Source organism: Anabrus simplex, chromosome 8, assembly GCF_040414725.1.
Source record: "Anabrus simplex isolate iqAnaSimp1 chromosome 8, ASM4041472v1, whole genome shotgun sequence".
Classification (NCBI taxonomy): domain Eukaryota; kingdom Metazoa; phylum Arthropoda; class Insecta; order Orthoptera; family Tettigoniidae; genus Anabrus; species Anabrus simplex.
In genome coordinates, this window is record NC_090272.1 from 196,281,283 (window position 1) to 196,305,134 (window position 23,852).

Sequence of the window (23,852 nt, forward strand, 5' to 3'; positions counted from 1 at the left end):
TTCTTTCCACCCCCGCGCGCGCACACAAAACTCGTTGACAATAAACAACCGCCTCTTGATCATACATCGCTAGCCGCGGTGACTGGTTGTGCATTGCCTATGTGCAACGTCGCTGGACCTCGGGAAGTAGTGGAGAGAGAATGACATTCTATTATCCTGTACAAAAACGTTTCTCAAATCTGCAGAATGGCATCAAAACTTGGGAGCCCTCGAATTCTTAGAAAGGCCACGGCTACTTAGTAGCAGAGTTATACTGCATCTGCTATACCTGACGCTTAGTAAAATTAAGTTTTACAGACAGCAGGAATATTTTTGTGATGGATTGTCGTATTGTAAAGGTACTTGGAACAGGTATTGCCGGCAAATTTTCAACAGGTTCTCGTCGATGTTATGATGCCAATTTTAAGTTAATGGCTATTAAACACTCGGAAATGTATAATAATTGTGCAGCCGCAAGAAAATACGGCATAGGCCTAACTATAGCCAATATTCGGCGTTACCATGAAGACAAAGATAGCTTAAAAATGCGTACTGCACAAAAATGCATTCAGTGGCCTACAACAAGGATGCTTTAAAGAAGTCAAAGATGAAATTGTGAGGTATGTGCACAAAAATGCAAGGATGGAATTGCCATACAGCGGGGTAGTAAACTCGTTCGTCGACTTTCAAAGTCCGCGATTAAGACCTATACATCGCTAGCTGCTGAAGTTGGCCGAATCCGGCAAGCAAGATGTGCATGTAGCGGCAGCCAGTTATATCTGATGCTGAGTGAAAGTAACAGTTTTTAGTAAGCAAGAATATTTTCCTGGTGGATTATCGTATTGTAGAGACGTGTGGAATGTGTATTGCCGGCAAATTTTCAACGAGTTCCCTTCGATATTATGATGCCAATTTAATTTCATGGTTATTAAACTCGCTGAAATAAAGGATAATTTTACAGCCGCAAAAAAAGTACGGCATAACTAAAGCCAATGTTCGGCGTCTACAAATAGTCTAAAAATGCTTACTGTATAAGAAAGGCATTCATATGATTTTACAAAGTACTTTTTAAGGCTGATTAAAATTTTTTTAAGGAAAAGTGGGAGTCGTCTTGGATTCGGAGAAATAAGGTAATATCCATTTTTCAGAATTAAATTAAACACACACTTTCACGTAGTATCAGATTTTGAAAAGCAACGAACAAGTAAACCGTAGCGTGGATATTATCCACGAAGACACAAGTTTTGAACAAACTGATTGCCATTTCATACTGATTTTAATGTGCATGGGGGTTTTCGCGACTTTTACAAAAAATCGGATATAACGACAATCGGCTATGAGTAAATTTTTCGCAGTTATGAATTCTCGCTATAACGGACTTCTACTGTAATACCAATAAGCCCTTTAAGGTTATCACCTGAGAAGGTCTAACAATTGAAACGCTGTTATTGACAAAATGTCCTGTTGTCTGCTGAGGTGACTGTTGTGAGAGAGTACGTTGTCAGTATGCTATTTACATCCATTTGACTGTGTATTACTTTTTGTGTCCTGCGCTAGGCAGCTGCCTAGTCTGTCTACACCTAAATACACCGTAGATGTGTTCCTTTTCTTGTTCATATCTCTCTCTATATATACGACTTGATTTGAAACTTGCTTGTTCCCTTTCAATACTCAAACAAGTGAATGAATATTCTACATCAAAGACAGGAAACTAGAAAGGATAAATAATGAAAAATTTTGCCTGGAGATGTAAGACTTGATCCTGTAATCATTTAAAGGGGAATTCCTCAAGCCAAAATTATTGGACCTTTATATTTTCTTATATATATAACTGATATGAGTAAAGAAGTAGAATCAGGGATAAGGCTTTCTGTGGATGATGTTTTTCTGTATAGAGTAATAAATAAGTTACAAGATAGTGAGCAAATGGAAAAAGACCTCTACAATATTGTGATATAGACAGCAGGCAATGGTACGATGATAAACGGGGTTAAAAGTCAGGTGTGAGTTTCACTAGAAGGAAAGGCCTCTCACTTTTAATTATTGCACTGACGGGGTGAAAGTTCCTTATGGGGACCACTGTCAGACCTCAACTAGAGTATGGTTCCAGTGTATGGGACCCTCACCAGGATTACTTGATATGAGAACTGAAAAGAATCCAAAGAAAAGCAGCCTGATTTCTTCTGGGTGATTTCTGACAACATTATGAAAATGTTGCAAAGTTTGGGCTGGGAATACTTGGGAGAAATGAGACGAGCTGCTCGACTAAGTGGTAAGTTACAGATGTTGATTCCCACGGGGAACGTGAAATATTTGTCCCGAATGAGTAAATTTATAATACAATATAGTTAGTCTGTTATGGAACATTATAAATTTTCCAGCTAAGTCATTCCTGGTTGCCAGCGTCATTTCGTCCCAGTGTGTTAAGTTGGGCTCATCAGTTGGTAAATAGCACACCTACCTAGACGCATAGCTAGTGCATACCGTGGAGGCTGCTACTGCTACTACTACTACTACTACTACTACTGTTTTCATTCCTCCCCTGGAGGGGGAGGCAGCCCCCTTAGATGGTGACGCCGTCTCTCAGGCCAGGAGATATGTTCAGTGAAGGAGATGTTCGGAGAAGGTGAGGGGGTTCGTGGCCGTGGCCTATACCATGGAGGCCACTGTGTAGGCTACTTGGAGCCACCAGCAGTGCCAGTGCACTATATGAGACTTTGTCACATTTTCAAAAATACAGTAGTTGTCTGCTTGGCCATCAGATGATACATATATTGATTCCCATATGGAACCTGAAATATTTGTCTCAAATGAGTAAATTTATAATTTGCCTGGTGTGAAAATGGGAAACCACAGAAAACGATCTTCAGGGCTGCCGACAGTGAGATTCAAACCTATTATCTCCCAGATGCAAGCTCAGAGCCGCGCGCCTCTAACTGCATGGCCAACTAGCCCATTGATTGATTGATTGATTGATTGGATTTGATTTGATTTGATTTGATTGAAGACTTCTCTTACCAATAAGACACCAACTCTGAGTACAGTTCCTCTCAGTCTCTGAGACCGGAACAGCAGCTTATCGTGATAGGAGCCAACTTTTTTGAATGATTTCCTTAATGACCAGGTCTTCGTAGAACTATCCCATTGAGCCACTCTCAGAAGGCACCAAACCTTGTCCCTCTCGGTTCCAAACACATCCCAGACGACAGCACCATCCTTATGAATACCCACTAAGTTCATGTTGCTGTTAAGATGAACCATATATGTCTGAAAAAAACAAACACACTATACTCAGGACAACTGAATATCTCTGTAGAATAACAATGAATAATCCTTTTGATCTACTTTACAGTATATAGGCTACTATACTTTGACTATAACAAAACATAGTTCTAGCTGGACAAGTGAGGAGAGAGGAAGTTCAATAGGAAAAGAAAGTTCAAACGTTTCAATAATTATTAGGAAGGTGTACAGATATTTTTTACATAAATATTTTTACACTTGTTAATTGGAATTAGAGAAAAGGTGAAAAGTCAGTTACGAGACTAACAATTTGAATTCAGAAGTGGAAGATCAACAGTAAAACCCATTTTCTATTCTGAGAAACATCATGAAAAAGAGCTGGGAATAGTGGAAGGATATTACAGTAATGACTTTTATAGACTTAGAAAAGGCATACAACAGCATCCCCAGATCAAAAATTTGGGAAAGCCTGCACACAGGGTAATTGGCAAGGAACTAATAACAATGATAAAAGCATATATAACTGTTATAGTTGTGTGCAGACAACAGTGGGTAGAACAGAATGGTTTGGAATTGACAGGAGTGTGTTGTCACCTTTGCTGTTCATTATGGCATACCTGCCAACTCTTCCAATTTACCTAGAAACTTCCTGTTTTTTTAATTCTTCTTCTGATTTTCAGATTTATTTTTAGTTCTTCCTATTTTTTACTAATATTATAACATCAGTACAGTCAATACTCTTCCCATAGGATACATTATTGTGTGCTTGTTAATCGGGACGAAAGATTGAGTTCCTTGTTCGCGCGCGCTGTTAACATCGTTTCTGCGCGTAGTTTTGTTGGGTTTAGAGAATTGTTTCTGAGTTATATTAGTCCAGTACACTTGCATCACAGTCAATGTAAATAATGTAAATAAACAAATACATAACATTAAGTTATGAATAGAAAACACAAAATTGAATAAACATAACGCCAAGACAGCAAGGGAAGAGCGAGCAATAGAAAAAAAGAGACAATGATGAACTCAGGCATGAAAGTAATCTTAACAGAGAGAACATATCCACCTTTAGCAACTATGTACTCAAGAGATTTTACCTGAAGCTTGGCCACTTCATGAAGTAGTCCTCTCTTCATTTCTGCTGTTGACGATATGTTAATCAATGTTCCATGGTCGAGTAGCACCCACCACGAGAATAACTTGTTCATCAACCCAAGTCTTGAAGCCTGTTCTCATAAAGAAGGGTATAAACAATACTTTGTATTATGCAAACAAAAATTAAAATTCTCAAGTGAAAAATACTTTCATTAATGAATTATTAACCCATAGGTGGCATGGGGTCCTTTGCAACCTGTCGTAGTTTTATTTACTTAAAATTTCCACATTTTATAACATGCAACTTAAACTCGCCATATACCTTTGCTCATATTTCTTCCTAAGGAGAGCAGAGAAGAGAAAAATTCTAAGAAAGAAGTATTTATGTGTTCCATTAAACCCCACACCATCTGACATATCAGCAGGGTGAAGGGCTGCCGTAATCTTCAGAGTACTTCTCCAAAGGAAAGTAGCTGGCTTTTGAGTATTTTTTTAACATTTTGTCTCATTTGGTGGATAAAAAATCTGCACCAAGAAGTGCACCATCTCTCATCCTGAAATATCATCCTCTTTGAAAGAAACTTGGAGGACATGGTTTCCAGAAAAATCCCAAACTGAAAACAGGCAAGAAGTGAACTGAAGAGATAAAGGAAGCTTGCTGAAGCTGAATGCAGGAATAGTGAACAAAGGTAAAAGACCATAGAAGGAAACAGTTGAAATGATATGGTCCATAACTGGCTGAATCAAAAGAACAAGAAGGAGACCTGTAGCTGAGCATTTAATTTTTTTTTTTCAACTAAACATCACACATATATTATGTGCCAATATTGTGTGACATGGAGTGCTGAATGGACTTTCTTCCTACCCACCCCCCTCTTCAAAAGTCCAATTCCCTCTGGCATATTTTCCATCAGTGATTTGATCCATAGGGGACACTATTAATGAATTAGATGTGTTCCAATATTTAGTCCATATTGTGACCTGACATTAGCACAACTCTTTCAGTTAAAAAAGTAGTGAATTAATTTGAAGTTGAGCTGTGCCTGTGGATCAGTGGTAGAGTGTTCGCCTCCAGATTCCAAGATAGCGGGTTCAAACCCAGCAGAGGCAGCCGGATATTTGAAGGGCAGGAAAAATGTCCATTCGACACTCCATGTCATATGATGTTGGCATGTAAAAGATCCCTGGTGACACATTCCGTGTTCACCAGATGAAATTCTTTAAAACTCAGCCACAGACAACCAAGAGAGATTTGGTTCATTCTGCCATCTAGTAGGCCTAGAGTAAAACGGAACGTGAAAATTGACGAGCAGACACCCAGATACCATCAGATTAAAATATCTGCACATGGTAGCTGAGGCCATATCATCATCATCATCGTTAATGAATGAATGAACGAATACAACTTCCCCCATTACACTGTTATGATATATTGCTGCAAAAACTAATAGGTTATGGAATTAATGGGCCTCTCCTCTCCTGGTTTGAATCATATCTTAAAAATCACCTTCAGATTGTTAAAATAAGGAATCATTTTTCTGTACCTATTATTGTTACCATTGGAGTTCCTCAAGGGTCTCACCTTGCTCCCTTACTTTTTACTCTCTACATAAATGAGATAAAATATATATACTTAAGAATACAGAATTGCTGTTTTTTGCTGATGATGCAAAAATATTTATGCAAATTAATTGTCCATTTGATTGTTTAAAACTTCAAGAAGATTTACATCTCCTGAAAAGTACTGTATTCAAAATGGATTGAAACTTAATCATGAAAAATGTAAAATAATATCTTTTTTAAAAACAAGAAGAAAATATCATTTCAGTACAAATTTAGTAATAACAATATTCTATTTACAAGTTAACGACCTTGGTGTTTTATTCAGTTATAACCTATCATTTAATTCACATATTGAAAAATATTTGTAAGAAATCATTACAAAGACTGGGTTGCATTACTAGATATTCAAGAGAAATTTCAAATTTAGCTACCTATTGACTGCTGTATGTATGGTATGCCCTATACTTGAATACTGTACACAGGTATGGATCCCTTCTCACCAGACCTCTATCCATAGATTAGATTCAGTACAACACAAATTTCTTTGTTTATATTCATTTCGAGCAGGATTCCCATATGAAAATGTTGATTAAACAGACCTACAACAGTCTTTAAATCTGCATAGTCTGTCACAACACCGTAAATTCCTGGATACACTTATCATTTTTAAATTGTTCCGCTCCTTGGTGAATTGCCCACATCTCCTTGAAAATATTTTATACGTACCAGACACACGTACGAGGTTTAAGAATACATTGTCTACAAATTGGCATAGAACTAACTATGCATTCAATGGGCCAATTGAACAAATGTCAAGATTTCTAAACAAAGTGGATTTTGATAATTTAACTGCTCATTGTCAAAATTTAGAAATCACTTACACAATCTCCAGAAGTGACAGTTACTTTCCTGTGCTTACTTGTAATATAACCTGTGTATATACTGTATTTGTACATCCTTTTCTTCTTATAGTCCACTGACCTTTCTTTATAGTGTGTTTTTTTATTTGTTTATTTTTCTCTATTGTGTGTAAAATGGTATTACCATTAATAAATTATTATTATTATTATTATTATTATTATTATTATTATTATTATTATTATTATTATTATTATTATTATTATTATTATTATTATTAGGAGGAGGAGGAGGAGGAGGAGGAAGAGGATGAGGCTGCCACAAGGACAAAGTATGTCAACTATACAGTATTTAGTCTTCTAAGTTATTGGTGAGTTTGCTAGTGCACCAGGTAGAAATAACCATCACAAGGCTCAGGAATGTGGCACGATATATGGTTGTTCTAATGTTATACAGATGATTGAGGAGTATGGTTATTGAACCTCATATTGTGGCGATAGCAATGTCATGAAGTCGTGTGCGGTTGAGACTGAGAGAATCTCATAGCTGTACAAGAAATTTAGGCATTGTGCCTCGAGCTCTGATCATGAGTCCAAGGATGGAGATGTTGTCTAAGTTGTTGTTGTTGTTGTTGTTGTTGTTGTTGTTGTTGTTGTTGTTGTTGTTGTTGTTGTTGTTGTTGTTGTTTCCTCAATGAAGAGTTCTGAACTGGAGGCTACATATGTGATTCACATAAAATGTAATGAAAGAACCCTTTCTAATATTAATTTTGAGAGTATACTGAAAATGAACTTTCACTGGCTAGCATGTAATGTGTAGGTGAGGTACACATCATACCCATAATCAATTATTACAAAATTAATATTTTAGCTACTGATATCAAAACCTGTAAGATAATGGGTACCGGTATAAAAATAATGTTCTCTTTCAAGTGGAAAGATTCACAAACAATGAACTTGGCAGACACAAAAGTAATGTGTTGGCAGACATAAAAGTGATGTCCTTTTCCTGTCACACCCTTAACCATGTGGAATTTATTTTTTATTGTTATTAAATCAGTGGTAGGAAACATTTTAATCAGTTAGGTTATGGAGCAAGTATAGTTGTACTGTTTTCAAGTTAGTGAAAATTAAAAATTATAGGCCGATGACCTTCGATGTTAGGCCCCTTAAAACAACAAGCATCATCATCATCATCAAAAATTATAGGCTAATTTCTACACAACTATCACAAATTTTACTGTTACGACTGTCACACCCATAACCATGAATTTGCCTGTCAATAACATAACATCCTTAAAGATAAAATCAGTTATATAGTTTTTATTTATTTCATGTTATTAATTTATTGATGTAGCAATTGTCCATTCCTCTTTTACTGTAGTTATCATTGGCCACTTGAAAATAAAACTATTGAATCGACTCTAAAATGTCTTTCATTTTACCCTAAGTCAGACTTGTGCTGTACAAAACAGTCACCAGAACCCAGCAGGACAATCTCCACATCTTCTTCTTCTTCTTCTAGCACTTGTCCCACACCTGTGTGGTAGCAGGTGCGAACTGTGTTGCACATTTAGATTTGGCCCTGTTTTACGGCCGGATGCCCTTCCTGACGCCAACCCTATATGGAGGGATGTACTTATTATTGTATGTTTCTGTAGTGGTTGATTTATAGTGTGTTGTCTAAATATGAAGAGTCTTGTGTTGGAACAAACACAAACACCCAGTCCCTGAGCCAGAATAATTAATCAGACAGGATTAAAATCCCTGACCCAGATGGAAATTGAACCTGCGACCCTCTGAACCGAAGGCATCAACACTGACCACTCAGCTAAGGAATTAGACCTCAGCTATCTCCACATGCATTTTTTAATTTCAAATTACAGGTGAGATTTTCTAAATACTTTAGTAAAATTCTGTGTTTTGAAACCTTTGTAACATTATTTCCACAAGTCGTATGAACCAAGCCATTACCTGAACAAGCATGTTGAAAGTTGGTGAACATGATGGTAAGACAAGGACAGGGAGGGAGGCAGGCACCACCCTATTTGTCATGAGCTGTGTGGCATCGGTCATCAGTTGGAAGTACACAGAGGGACCCAGCACTGTTCTCCAGTAAGGTGCAGACCTGTAGAGGTTACCTTAAACAAAAACACACACACAGATACTCTCTGAGATAATTTCAGTAATGGAAAGGAATAAACAAAAACTGACCTAATATAGGTAGCTAAAAATAATTTTTCTAATGACTCAGGCATTATGGCTGAGGTGTTGTCAATAGATTATTTGTGTTAATAGTGACAATACATAGTGTACATTTCCTGTACTTGATGGTGGAATCAATAAATAAACTAAATGTCAAATCTAGAAAGATAGAAACACATAATAGGATAAATACAGTGACAGGTTAGTGCTTGAAATACAGAATAAATTAGCAAGAGGGTGCAACAGGGGAATGCATTCTATCAGAATGTAAGAAACCTTGGCTGGAATAAGGAAGTGTAAAGAGATAATGTACAAAATGTATTATGCATCCACATTAACCTATGCATCGAGACCTGGACAATGACAAGTAGGGAGGAGAGCAGAATACAAGCGAAATGAAATACCTAAGTATGGTAGGAAAGACAAGGAGAGACAGCTTGAGAAACAAAGATGTGAGAAAGGAGGTCGGAATGAAAACCTACATGAGAAAATTGATGTGTTTGAGTCATCAGTCCATAGACTGGTTTGATGCAGCTGTCCATGCCACGCTATCTTGTGCTAACCTTTTCATTTCTATGTAATTATTGCATCCTACATCTGCTCTAATCTGCCTGTCATATTCATTCCTTGGTCTACCCCTACCGTTCTTACCACCTACACTTCCTTCAAAAACCAACTGAACAAGTCCTGGGTGTCTTAAGATGTGTCCTATCATTCTATCTCTTCTTCTCGTCAAATTTAGCCAAATCGATCTCCTCTCACCAATTCGATTCAGTATCTCTTCATTTGTGATTCGATCTATTCATCTCACCTTCAGCATTCTTCTGTAACACCACATTTCAAAATCTTCTATTCTCTTTCTTTCTGAGCTAGTTATCGTCCATGTTTCACTTCCATACAATGCTACACTCCACACGAAAGTCTTCAAAAACATCTTTTGAATTCCTATATCAATGTTTGAAGTGAGCAAATTTCTTTTTAAGAAAGCTCTTCCTTGCTTGTGCTAATCTGCATTTTATGTCCTCCTTACTTCTGCCATCGTTAGTTATTTTACTACCCAAGTAACAATATTCATCTACTTCCTTTAAGACTTCATCTCCTAATTTAATATTTCCTGTATCACCTGCCTTCGCTCGACTGCACTCCATTACTTTTGTTTTCTGACTTATTTACTTTCATCTTGTACTCCTTACCCAAGACTTGGTCTATACCATTCAGCAGCTTGTCAAGATCTTCTGCAGTCTCAGATAAAATAACAATATCATCAGCAAATCTCAAGGTTTTGATTTTCTCTCGTTGGGTTGTGATTCCCTTTCCAAATTTTTCTTTGATTTCCTTTACTGCCTGTTCTATGTAAACATTGAAAAGGAGGGGGGACAAACTACAGCCTTGCCTCACTCCTTTCTGGATTGCTGCTTCTTTTTCAAAGCCCTCAATTCTTATCACTGCAGACTGATTTTTATACAGGTTGTAGATAATTCTTCATTCTCGGTATCTGATCCCAATCACCTTCAGAATCTTAAATAGCTTGGTCCAATCAACATTATCAAATGCCTTTTCTAGATCTACGAATGCCATGTACGTGGGCTTGTCCTTCTTGATTCGATCCTCTAAGATCAGACTAAAGTCAGGATTGCTTCACATGTTCCTACATTTCTTCTGAAGCCAAACTGATCTTCTCCCAACTCAGCTTCAGCTTGTCTTTCCATTCTTCTGTAAATAATACATGTTAAAATTTTGCAGGAATGAGATACTAAACTAATGGTGCAATAGTTTTCATACCTGTCAGCACCGGCTTTCTTGGGAATAGGTATAACAACATTCTGCCGAAAATCGGATGGGACTTCTCCTGTCTCATACATCTTACACACTAAATGGAATAGCCTTGCCATGCTGGTTTCTCCTAAGGCAGTCAGTAATTCAGAGGGAATGTCATCAATTCCAGGTGCCTTCTTGCTATTTAGGTCACTCACAGCTCTGTCAAACTCTGACCTCAAAATTGGGTCTCCCATTTCATCAGCATCAACAGCCTCTTCTTGTTCCAGAACTAAATTATCTACATCTTCACCTTGATACAACTGTTGGATATGTTCCTGCCATCTTTCTGCTTTGTCTTCTTTCCCTAGAAGTGACTTTCCATCTGAGCTCTTAATATTCATACACCTAGATTTCCTTTCTCCAAAGGTTTCCTTGATTTTCCTGTATGCAGCATCTACCTTTCCTAGGACCATACAACCTTCGACATTCTTGCACTTCTCCTTCAACCAGTCTTCCTTAGCTACCTTGCACTTTCTATCCACTTCATTCTTTAATCGCCCGCCTGCATTCTTTTCTGCCCTCTTCATTTCTAGCATTGTATTTTAGTCATTCATCAATCAGGTCTAGTATCTCCTGAGTTACCCACTGATTCTTAGTTGATCTTTTCTTCCTTCCTAACATTTCTTCGGCAGCCTGCTGACTTCATTTTTCATGACTATCCACTCTTCCTCTATTGTGTTTCCTTCAGCCTTTTCATTTAGTCCTTTTGCAACATGTTCCTTGAAACAATCCCTCACACTCTTTTCTTTCAACTTGTCTAGATTCCATCTTTTTGCATTCTTTCCTTTCTTCAATTTCTTCAGCTTCAGATGGCATTTCATGACCAACAAGTTGTGGTCAGAGTCCACGTCTGCTCCTGGGAAAGTTTTGCAATCCAACACATGGTTTTTGAATCTCTGTCTAAACATAATGAAGTCTATTTGATACCTTCCAGTGTCTCCAGGTCTCGTCCACGTATAAAGCCGTCGTTTGTGGTGTTTGAACCAAGTATTGGCAAGGACTAAATTAAGATCAGTGCAGAATTCAACCAACCGACTTCCTCTTTCGTTCCTTTGTCCCAATCCGAATTCTCCTACTGTATTACCTTCTCTTCCTTGGCCTACCACTGCATTCCAGTCTCCCATCACAATTAGATTCTCGTCACCTTTTACATATTGTATTAAATCTTCTCTCTCTTCATATGTTCTTTTGATTTCCTCATCATCCGCTGAGCTAGTAGGCATATAGACCTGCACTATTGTGGTGGGCATTGGTTTGGTGTCTATCATAACGACAATAGTTCTTTCACTATGCTGGTCATAGTAGCTTACCCGGTGAGCTATTTTCTTATTCATTATTAAACCAACTCCTGCATTTCCTCTGTTTGATTTTGTGTTGATAATTCGGTAGTCGCCTGACCAAAAATCTTGTTCTTCCTGCTAACGTACTTCACTTATACCAACTACATCTAACTTTAGTCTATCCATCTCCCTTTTCAGATTCTCTAGTCTACCACAATGATTCAAACTTCTAACATTCCACACTCTGACTGGCAGAATGTCAGTATCCATCTTCCTGATGATCGCCCCCTCTCGTGCAGTCCCCACCAGGAGATCCGAATGGGGGACTAATTTACCTCCGGAATATTTTACCGGGGAGGAAGCCATCATCAGTACATCATTCATACAGAGAGAGCTGCATGTCCTTGGGAGTTAGATACGGCTGTAGTTTCCCGTTGCTTTCAGCCGTGTAGCGGTATCAACACAGCTAAGCCATGTTGAGTATTATTACAAGGCCATATCAGTCAATCATCTAGACTGCCACCCTTGCAACTTCCGAGAGGCTGCTAGGATAGGAGTAAACTAATGCCAAGAACATGTTGGAGTTGTTCATCTCGCCATGCACCAGGAATAAAATTGGTTTGATATTTCAGGATACAGGTGCCTGGTGATTGGTTGTCACAAGGTCACATCATTGCTGTCATATTGATGGCCATGTGTCGTAACACTGTACCCGTGGATAAGAGGCGATTAATAAGCTATACTTTCCGCGAGACTTCTAAATGGAATTAGTGCCACAATTCGTACCATAACAGATGCATTAAGATAAATGTTGAAAAGAGGTTGTAGCCAACTGTAGGGAATGGTAATTAGTAAAAAGAAAACTGTAGTCATGCACTGTGGAAAAGAGAAACAGAGAAGCCAAGTGAACATAGATGGAGAACAGTTAGAGAATGCAGTACAGTTTAAATATCTGGATAGCATTATTAATGGAATTAATGAAATCAACCCTGAAATTAATAACAGACTAAGTAAAGGTACAACATTTTATAATCAAGTCAGAGAGCTTTTATGGGATGACAAAGTCACCAAGAGAAAAAAATTTTTTTTTTTTTTTTGCTAGTTGTTTTACGTCGCACTGACACAGATAGGTCTTATGGCGACAATGGGACAGGAAAGGACTAGGAGTGGAAGGAAGCGGCCATGGCCTTAATTAAGGTACAGCCCCAGCATTTGCCTGGTGTGAAAATGGGAAACCACGGAAAACCATTTTCAGGGCTGCCGACAGTGGGGTTCGAACCTACTATCTCCCGAATACTGGATGCTGGCCGCACTTTAGCGACTGCAGCTATCGAGCTCGGTGAGAGAACAAAATTAACATTATATAAACAGTATTTCATACCAATTGTAACATACAAACTAGAAACGCTGGTAACTAATAAGAGATGAAGATAGTAAGATCCAAGCAAGAAAAATGACATTTTTAAGGACATCACTTAAAAATACAAGAAAAGAGATAGAAAACAAAATATTAAAACCAGAGAAGAGCTAAATATAGAACCGTTATTACAGAAGGTACAGAAAGTAAGACTGCGATGGTTTCAGACATAAAGAAAATGGGAAAGAAACGGGTAGCAAGAAGGGAATTGGAAAGAGAAGTTAAGGGAAAGAGACTAGTTGGAAGACCAAGAAGAAGGTGGATGGATCATATTTGGAAGGACATTAGAGAAGTTGGACTGGATGTGGCAGAAGTAATGAAGCAGGAAAAGTGGAAGGACAGAAAGGAGTGGAGGAGGCTTGTTAACCACATCCGAGCAACTGGAGTGGGACATTGATCATGAAGAAGATACAAAAGGATATTCCTCCCTCTTCCTACAATGGGCTGTCATTGTGTCTACCCCATCCTTAGCCAAGCAAGTTGACCATGTGGTTAAGGGCACGCAGCTGCAAGCTTGCTAATGGGAGATAATGGGCTTGAACCCCACTGTCGGCAGCCCTGAAGATGGTATTCCGTGGTTTCCCATTTTCACACCAGGCTGCACCGTAATTAAGGCCACAGCCACTTCCTTCCCACGCCTAGCCCTTTCCCATCCCATCGTCATCATAAGACCTATCTGTGTCGGTGTGACATAAGGCAAATAGTAAAAGTTCCTATATATGATTCCAAATTAATCATTTCAAAATGTTCAACAGATCTTAATCTATCTCTAATTTTGATCAATGGTGGTGAATAACAATATTTTTTGAACAGGAATGAGTTGATAAGATGGATGCCCTTAGGACCGAAACCAAATCATATGAAGTCTAGGAAGGTTTGATGTCTTTTTCCCAAATAGCCAAATACAAGAGTATCATCCTCCCAACAGACAATGGTAAAACTGTGTCTGGAACATACACTGAGTGGCCAAAAGTCATGGCAAGGGGTGTCCCATTAGACAGTGTGCCATGTATGACCCCTGAGCATTGTAGCAAGCTGCGGCGTAGCTGAGCAGTATGTCATAGACACCAGTGTCGTGAAGATGGCAATACGTCGTGAGTTAACCGACTTTGAATGTGGGATGATCATCGGCGCACGGCCCATGGGTCATAGCATTGCGGAGATTACACGCAAATTCGGGTTTCCAAGGTCAACAGTGTTGAGGATGGATCTTCAATATCGCAGAGAGAATGTTACAACCTGCATAAATCGCTGCATGGGAAGACCATAGGTGTTTAACGAACGGACATTACATAGCCATGGATCCTGCATGTCAACAAGGTTGTGTCCAGACGGGAGGTGGCTTAGTTCAGGTCTAGACGGCATTCTCATGGTTGCAATTAGGCGCCATTGTCCGGCTGCAAGGAGTGCTGACAGGTGCATGTTATGTGGACAATCCTTCGGACCATCTGCATCCCTTCCTGGTCCTAGCATACCATGATAGAGATGCCATGTTTCAACAGGACAATGCACCATGTTACCACTCTGTGATGGCATGCAGGTGGTTGGAGGAGCACTTCAGTGAAGATACGACCATGGATTGGCCCTCCAGATCCCCCAATCTTAATCCAATCGAGCACTTATGGGATGCTGTCGATGCTGGTATATGCTCCATGAACCTCGCACCAACTACACAAGACCAATTGTGGGTAGCAGTGCAAGATGCGTGGGTCCAGATTCCTCCAGAATGATTCCAACACCTTGTAGAGTCGATGCATCGCCGTATTGCTGCCGTTTTGAGGGCTCTCGGAGGAGTAACTCATTAACATCATGTTCAGTGTCTTCCTATAACTTTTGGCCACTAGATGTACTTCTGTGATTTGTCAGTATGTTACATAAGTGTTTGGAGTGTACATCTTGGCATATTTATTTAATGTATGGCTTTTTATGCTGAGAGTGTCTGAGCATGTTAAGTTTGTCTGGTGCAAATCTTTCTATTTGACACCCATGAGAAACCTGCGTATCTGGGTGTGAGATGATGATGATGATGATGGTGGTGGTGGTGGTGGTGGTGGTGGTGGTGGTGGTGGTGGTGGTGGTGGTGGTGGTGGTGGTGAGGTAGGGTCTTTGATTCCTAAAGGCAGTACACAGGTAACTATCACTGCTGTATTTCAGTAGAAGTACGTTGATTTTTTGATCGGCTGACCATTAGAATAAAGCTGAGCCTCTGAAACAGATAGATAATATCAGATACAGTAGTTGTAAGCTGAGGTTCAAATCCAAGTAGCTACCTGTTTTGTGTGTTCAACATCATCATCATTATTATTATTATTATTATTATTATTATTATTATTATTATTATTATTATTATTATTATTATTATTATTATTATTATTATTATTATTATTATTATTATTATTCAAATGATGCAGTGGAGGAGCTGGCTAACTGACCCCTAATGGAATAAGAATATCTCACCATAGTTAGTTAATGACTGCTGAAGATATTTTTACAGCAGCCAGAACATATATTTTTATGTGGAATCCAAACCATCAATCAATAAATCACCACCAAACTGGGTTCAGTCGAATGAATGACACAGATTCTCATATCCCTGGTGGTCTCCTGCCATTGGTGTTTAGGTCTACCGTAGGGTCGTTGGCCTTCCACTTTAAGTTGTAAGATTATGTTGGGGACACCAGATGCTCTTCTTAAAATGTGGCAGTAAAAAGACAGCAGTGGGAATGGAATAAAATTTCTAATTTTATTGTTTTAAAAATTATTTTTGTTGTTGTATAAGATTTTATTTTGTTTGGACTTTTGGACTTGGAAGAATTGTTTTAATTTCATAAACCTTGACCTATGCAGATCATTTTAAATTAAGTTTTAGAAACATGTGTTGCACCAAAATTATCATTTATCTGTAAATTTTAATATTTTAGTTTCTTTTTGTCAAAATTTGTAAAACAGCATGTACCTACATGCGCAGTTCTTTTAAGTGCGGTTCCTGTCGTGTAAATGAAGATTTTTCTGTGTCAGCAAGAACGAAGAGACTTTTGATCGGAAAAAATAATATTAAATGTAATTGGTGAATGTGAAAGTCGAAGGTAAATACTATATTCTGATTGGTTCTTTTTGGTGGTTACACCATTTCCTGTTTCTGGATTTTACCCTGCTCCTTTGGTGGGAGCGAGATAGGATCTGGGTCTTTGAACTTCTGACCATCTTTGTGAGCAGATGTGCATCTCCTCTGGTTCCCCTCGTGAGAAACCCAGCCTCAGGGTAAGCACCATTTCTATACTTACTTCAGTTTTAAAATTTATTTAAATATAATAATTTCTTTTTTCTTATGCAGGAGTTTATCCTTGAGTTTCATGTTCTTCACTAAGTTTGTCGAAATGACTTAGCTTTTCAGCAGAGATCTTGTACCTTTGTTTCAGAGGCAATACCTTTTTTTCTTAGCTTTGTAACTTATAATGTAATTATCCCTCGGGCTTGCCTCTCCGCATTTCTGTGCTGCTTTACATAAGTACTGAGAATCTATGCACATTACCTGAAGTGTTTTAGGTAGCGATGAAAGTTTTCTGTACCTCTGTGTTTTGATTTATTTCTACATTTGTGTAGATTAGGATTAGCCGTCATGGTATCACCATTTATCATTGGATAATTTTCTTTCAATTCAAATTAGTGATTAAATTTCTTTTAACATAATGTGCATGTCTACAGGCATGCTTAACAACCTGTTAATTTCTCTTTATAAGGATCTTTCTATTTTGAAGTTTTGATTTGTTCCTTTTCATTTTGAATTTTTGATTTCTTTTCTTTTAAAATAAATGTGTGTAATCCAAGGGCAATAACCCTGTACATTTTCTTTTTTCGCAAAAGGCTACATTCCATTTCCTCTCAGGGTTCCATGCTGCTTTCCACATCCATTCTGTAGTTGTCATGTTTTTCAGTCGAATGAATGGCACAGATTCTCATATCTTCCTGGTGGTCTCCTGCCATTGGTGTTTAGGTCTGCCTTGGGGTCTTTGGCCTTTGACTTTAAGTTGTAGGATTATGTTGGGGAGAGTTCCAGATGCTCTTCTTAAAATAGGGACATACCATTGTAACCATCCTTGTTGCATTTTCTCCTGGATAGTGGTGGTGCTAAACTTTCTCAGCATGTCATTGCAGATATGGATCTAATACTGATAGGGAGATGCCCACTGTCCAATGAACCATGCAAACTTTCATGATGTAGAGACAATCCTCACTGGTTTTAGTTGTAGGCCAACATTCTATTCCATACAATGCCAGATGACGGGTGACAGTTCGGTAGACCTTAGACTTCACATGCACTAGCATCTTTTGTTTTGTATAGTGTTCCCGAAACTTCTCTTCATCTCATCCAGATTGGGGTAACATTCCTTGAACATCGCCATCAATATTGCCATCACTCTGCAGGCGGGAAATGAGGTACTGGAATGTGTTTGTTTTGGCGAGTCTTGGATGTTGACTAGGATAGAGCCCTTAGCTGAGCTTCTTGTCTCCATGAGCTCAGGCTTTGCAATTTTAAGACGGAGTCCAAATTTGGAAGCTGATCAGTCCAGGCCTACACTTGTTACTCCAATTCAAGCAAGCATGATGTCATCAGCATAGAGTGCAGTCCACAGGACATCGTTGATATTTAGAAATTTCATGATCTGTATTGAAGTGGGATTACAATAATTGAAATGATTAGGGGTCCTCCTATTCAATGCAAAGACATTTATTAATGTGAACAGATCACATGTCGTTCACATGAGGTACTAATTTCGGCACATAACTTGTGCCATCATCAGCCAATGAGTCAAATCAGGCAAACACAAACAACTTTAAAACACACTGTAACACCTGCATAGATGAATATTGAATAAAATATGGTACATGATGATATTGCACTTTAGTATAAAATCCTTTCAAAATATGATGGTGACTCTGTTGTTTTGTACACATGGTGGTTTGTCCAGCTTGTATAAGTCTTTAGTTATTTAATTTTGTGAAAATACACTGCAGAGTTTTAATGTCATGTGAAGTTGACACTTTCAAACCATACGTAATATATATCTTCATCATTTACCCCCACTACCACATCCTTCCGCTCCACCCTAGCTCCCTGACAGTTGCTCCGCCTCTACCCTTCCCCTCTCCTCTCCTTCACCTTGGCCCGTCACCTCATGTGCGCATCCATCAGTCCAGCTCCATCCGCCGATCACACAGGCTGCTCAAGGTGAGTTCGTTTCTAGTCATTTCTTGTCTTTTCTAGACATTTCTTTTTATTCTTTCCTTTCTATCTTTTGCTTAATTTGGCTTTTAATTTCTTCTCCAGGTTCCAAAACTCCATATTGAAGTGAGAATTAATTCTTTGGGTCTAACCAAATCCATCACATGCACGTTTATATTTTTTCGGAACCAAACCAATGATTAAACAAAGTGTCAACTTCACATGACATTAAAACTCTGCAGCGTATTTTCACAAGATTAAAGAACTAAAGACTTATACAAGCTGGACAAACCACCATGTGTACAAAACAATGGAGTCACCATCATTTTTAAAAGGATTTTATACTAAAGTGCAATGTCATCATGTACCATATTTTATTCAATATTAATCTATGCAGGTGTTACAGTGTGTTTTAAAGTTGTATTGTGTTTGCCTGATTTGATTCGTTGGCTGATGATGGCACAAGTTAAGTGTAAAACTAGTACCTCATGTGAACGACATGTGATCTATTCACATTAATAAATGTCTTTGTATTGAATAGGAGGACCCCTAATAATTTCAGTTATTGCCATAGGACATCACTTGAAAATCACATATGCTGGTATACGTAACAAGAATAAAGATGAGTGGTGACAGCGCCGAATCCTGGTGGATATTAATGAACACGGAAACTCCTCAGAGATGCCAGCTGAGCACCTTACACAACCGGTGGCACATAGCGCATACATGACATGTGATTTTTTAAATAAAACCACGCCCCTTGGTTTGGAATCTAGGTAAACTGGGTGTGCCGCAGCTATGATTTTGATGTCATGTAAAACTATAAGCTTGTTTTAATCTACAAGAAATGAATCATGTACAACTTGGAAACCTGCATCTCAACCAATAAAGATTTCAGCAGACCTCAAACAATGGAAATGAAGCTGTTAAAGGCTATGTGGAAAGAGATACAGGTGGAGGAGAGGTAAGGGACTGTTCTGCTGGGTTTTCATGATGATGTCACACGGCGCAAGTCTGATTGGGTGAAATGAAAGACACGTTAAATAGTCAATTTAATACAATTTTATCTATAAGTGCCTGATTATAAGTACAGTAAAAGATAAATGGCATTGTAGAAGGCAACTATCACATCAATAAATTAATAAAAACAGATAAACTAACTTTATCTTGATATTATTTATTGCAACCTAACTTATCTGGCTGGTCACAGAGTGACATATATTTTTCTATCCATGGTGCAGGGTGTATCAAAACTATACCAACAAAAAAATCAGGACTGTTCTTCATGTTATGTTAAGAACAATGGTGCAATCGGATAGATGGAGAAAATTTTTCTTTTCAAGAAAATGAGGTTACTTTATTCGTTCTGGGTGTATAATTGAAATTAATGAACTTGCCATGTTTGCTATGCCAGAGAGCCAGCCGCTGCTGTTGCTGTGCATCAGAGGTGGGAAGGGAACGGAGAAGAAGTGGGAAGGGGAAGACAGGGGTAATGCTCGTTTGTTTCACACATCACTTCCCAGCCCCAGTAGGCAGTGTAGAGTTTGTTCTGCACAAACTATTATGCGAATGTGTATCAGTATGTCACATTCAGTTTGCCAGGCATCTGCTTTCTTCTAACCACATCTGGGCGACTGGAGTGGGACATTGATGATGATGATGATGATGATGATGATGATGATGTTATCTTCTCTAACGTAGCTTCTCAATTTTTTCGCTGCCCTCCTGACTATTTATAAATAAAGCAAACACACCTAGCCAACATTGGACACAATCACTGAGAATGGGACTGCTAAAATTGAGAAGGCCAGGCCTTTCGAGAGTGCAACTATTAAAAAATTTGAACTTCATTGGCGGTTTTCCACTATGTGACCCATACATTTCACCTGGCACGTGTTTCCTCTCAAACTTAGTTTCTCAAGTTTTTTGCTCCCCTCTTAACTATTTGTGATGGTGACTCAAGAGAAACAGACTGTCATTTCGAATTTTTATCACAGTGATTTCGTCCTGTTTTTAATTACAACACACTGCAAGTTTTAGACTAAGAGCTTCACAACCTTGCCATAATCACTTATTGTTTGTTTCCATCTTGTCTCATTTGTTTTCATTATTTTCTTTATTAGGTTTTAACACATTTTTAGCATCAACTATGTAAAAATAGTTAACTTTTTTTCACTGAAGATGTCTCTCAAATGAGTTACTCCATCTAATGATGAAATGTGTATATGTTGAATTGTTTTTTTTATTTCTGTCATGTCTCTTGTTTTTCAACTTTCCTTCATTATGTCTTTAAGACATTTTTTAGCATCTATTATTTAAATAACTTTAACCTTCTTTCACTGAAGATGGGTCAAATGAGTTGAAATATTTTTGACTATTATTACTCCATCTAATGATGGAGATGTGTATGCATTTAAATTTTTTTTTTGTTTTGCTATTGGCTTTACGTTGCACTGAAACAGATAGGTCTTATGGCGATGATGGGATAGGAAAGGCCTAGGAGTGGGAAGGAAGCAGCCATGGCCTTAATTAAGGTACAGCCCCAGCATTTGTCTGGTGTGAAAATGGGAAACCACGGAAAACATCTTCAGGGTTGCTTACAGTGGGATTCGAACCCACTATCTCCCAGATGCAAACTCACAGCCACGCACCCCTACACGCACAGCCATCTCGCCCAGTGGAGATGTGTACATAGTGAATAAGAGGACATATTATATTCCTTTGTAAAGTGAAACCATCAATATGGAATGATTCTAATATCTTGTAATGTGTACCAATTATACAGGCAGCTTTCCAGGTTGTTCGCGACACACCACACATCCTGAACAGAGTCCAAAGGTCAATACAACACTGTAGGAAGTAGGAGGAGGGCATGTTGAACATCTACTGTAATCAAACCACTGGGCGTATTGCTTCCTTCTTTTAGCATTTCATTCCATTTACAATGTTGTGAGTGAAGGAATAACAGCAGCTTATGCTCTGGCATAGCAGTGGCTTATGCACTGGCATAGCAGTGGCTTATGCTCTGACAAAGCAGCAGCTTATGCTCTGACATAGCAGTGGCTTATGCTCTGACATAGCAGTGGCTTATGCTCTGGCATAGCAGCAGTTTAGGCTGTGGCATAGCAGCACCTTATGCTCTGGCATAGCAGCAGCTTAGGCTCTGGCATAGGAGTGGCTTATGGTCTGATATAGCAGCAGCTTATGCTCTAATATAGCAGCAGCTTATGCTCTGGCATAGTAGTGGCTTATGCTCTGACATAGCAGTGGCTTAGGCTCTGGCATAGCAGTGGCTTATGCTCTGACATAGCAGTGGCTTATGCTCTGACATAGCAGTGGCTTATGCTGTGGCATAGCAGCAGCTTATGCTCTGGCATAGCAGCAGCTTAGGCTCTGGCATAGGAGTGGCTTATGGTCTGATATAGCAGCAGCTTATGCTCTAATATAGCAGCAGCTTATGCTCTGGCATAGTAGTGGCTTATGCTCTGACAGAGCAGCAGCTTATGCTCTGGCATAGCAGTGGCTTATGCTCTGACATAGCAGCAGCTTATGCTCTGGCATAGCAGTGGCTTATGCTCTGGCATAGCAGTGGCTTATGCTCTGACATAGCAGCAGCTTATGCTCTGACATAGCAGCAGCTTAGGCTCTGGCATAGCAGTGGCTTATGCTCTGACATAGCAGCAGCTTATGCTCTGACATAGCAGCAGCTTAGGCTCTGGCATAGCAGTGGCTTATGCTCTGACATAGCAGTGGCTTATGCTCTGACATAGCAGTGGCTTAGGCTCTGGCATAGCAGTGGCTTATGCTCTGACATAGCAGTGGCTTATTTTCTGGCATGGCAGCAGCTTATGCTCTGGCATGGCAGCAGCTTATGCTCTGGCATAGCAGTGGCTTAGGCTCTGGCATAGCAGCAGCTTATGCTCTGGCATGGCAGTGGCTTATGCTCTGGCATAGCAGTAGCTTAGGCTGGCATAGCATCAGCTTATGCTCTGGCATAGCAGCAGCTTAGGCTGGCATAGCATCAGCTTATGCTCTGGCATAGCAGTGGCTTATGCTCTGGCATAGCAGCAGCTTAGGCTGGCATAGCATCAACTTATGCTCTGGCATAGCAGTGGCTTATGCTCTGGCATAGCAGCAGCTTAGGCTGGCATAGCATCAGCTTATGCTCTGGCATAGCAGTGGCTTATGTTCTGGCATAGCAGCAGCTTAGGCTGGCATAGCAGCAGCTTAGGCTGGCATAGCATCAGCTTATGCCCTGGCATAGCAGTGCGTACTCTGGCAGAGCCTACTCTGGCATAGCAAATACGGCGAGTTCATGAATTTGAACTGTGCACCTCGAAATAACAATGTAACCTCATTTTCTGAAAAAGAAAAGTTTTCTCCACCAATCTGTTCATTTGTAACCTAACAGGAAGTACATCCTTCGATTTTTTTGTTGTGATAGTTCTGATACACCCTGATAAATTTTTCAAAATTTCATTCACCATGTAACTTCTATCATAACTGTCCTAAGTACTGCTATGTCGGATGTAATATTCTCTATTAAATGATACACACACACACACACACATCATGGGTCAGAATTTATATTCAGAAGTTGATATGAAGCAAATTTAGAAATTCTCACATTTTCGACCCCACATTACTTTGTCTCTACTGGTCATAGGCCAACCGTTGTGACACCATCATCTCAGGCTCGGAGAGAGCCACATGTAGGGTTGTAACTGATATTATATGGTAAAATCACCAATAAAAATAAAATAAAAACTAGCTGATGTACCCGTGCTTCACTACGGAATTCTAGGTTAGGTAGTGTACACCTTGTGAGCAAGATGGTATTAAATTGCATAGCTCTTAACGTTACCCTAGAAATGTGACAGGGAAGCCACCAAACATCTTTTCTCATAGGAAGACTGGATTAGGGAATTTTCATTGTAGGCTAATGGTAGGTCCGCTTGCCTACCATCAGTCACAATCAGGTTGGGGAGTTTTCATTATAATGGCAGACACTCACTCTCCACCTGCCTTTTTACATCTTCAGAATGACTGTCTTAGTGGTTTTTCCAACTGAAATGAACATAGGTCATTACAATGACGTCAGTAGGAATGGCGCGATTAAGAGTTATGCTTTCATGTGAAATACTCAATCAAGTGAAAAACCACAGATTTTCTCA

The 23,852-nt window shown here is 39.0% G+C and overlaps 1 protein-coding gene across 1 annotated transcript in view; it reads right to left on the reverse strand.

Annotated features, from left to right (window-relative positions):
• Positions 1–23,852, reverse strand: part of LOC136879404 (probable glutamate receptor) — a 117,385-nt gene that overhangs the window by 72,887 nt on the left and 20,646 nt on the right. The window contains exons 2-4 of the mRNA XM_068228890.1: positions 8,709–8,875; positions 4,317–4,445; positions 2,998–3,246 (exon numbers count right to left, since the gene is read on the reverse strand). Of these exons, the coding sequence (XP_068084991.1) occupies positions 2,998–3,246; positions 4,317–4,445; positions 8,709–8,875 (545 nt within the window). The remainder of the gene's footprint in view (positions 1–2,997; positions 3,247–4,316; positions 4,446–8,708; positions 8,876–23,852) is intronic.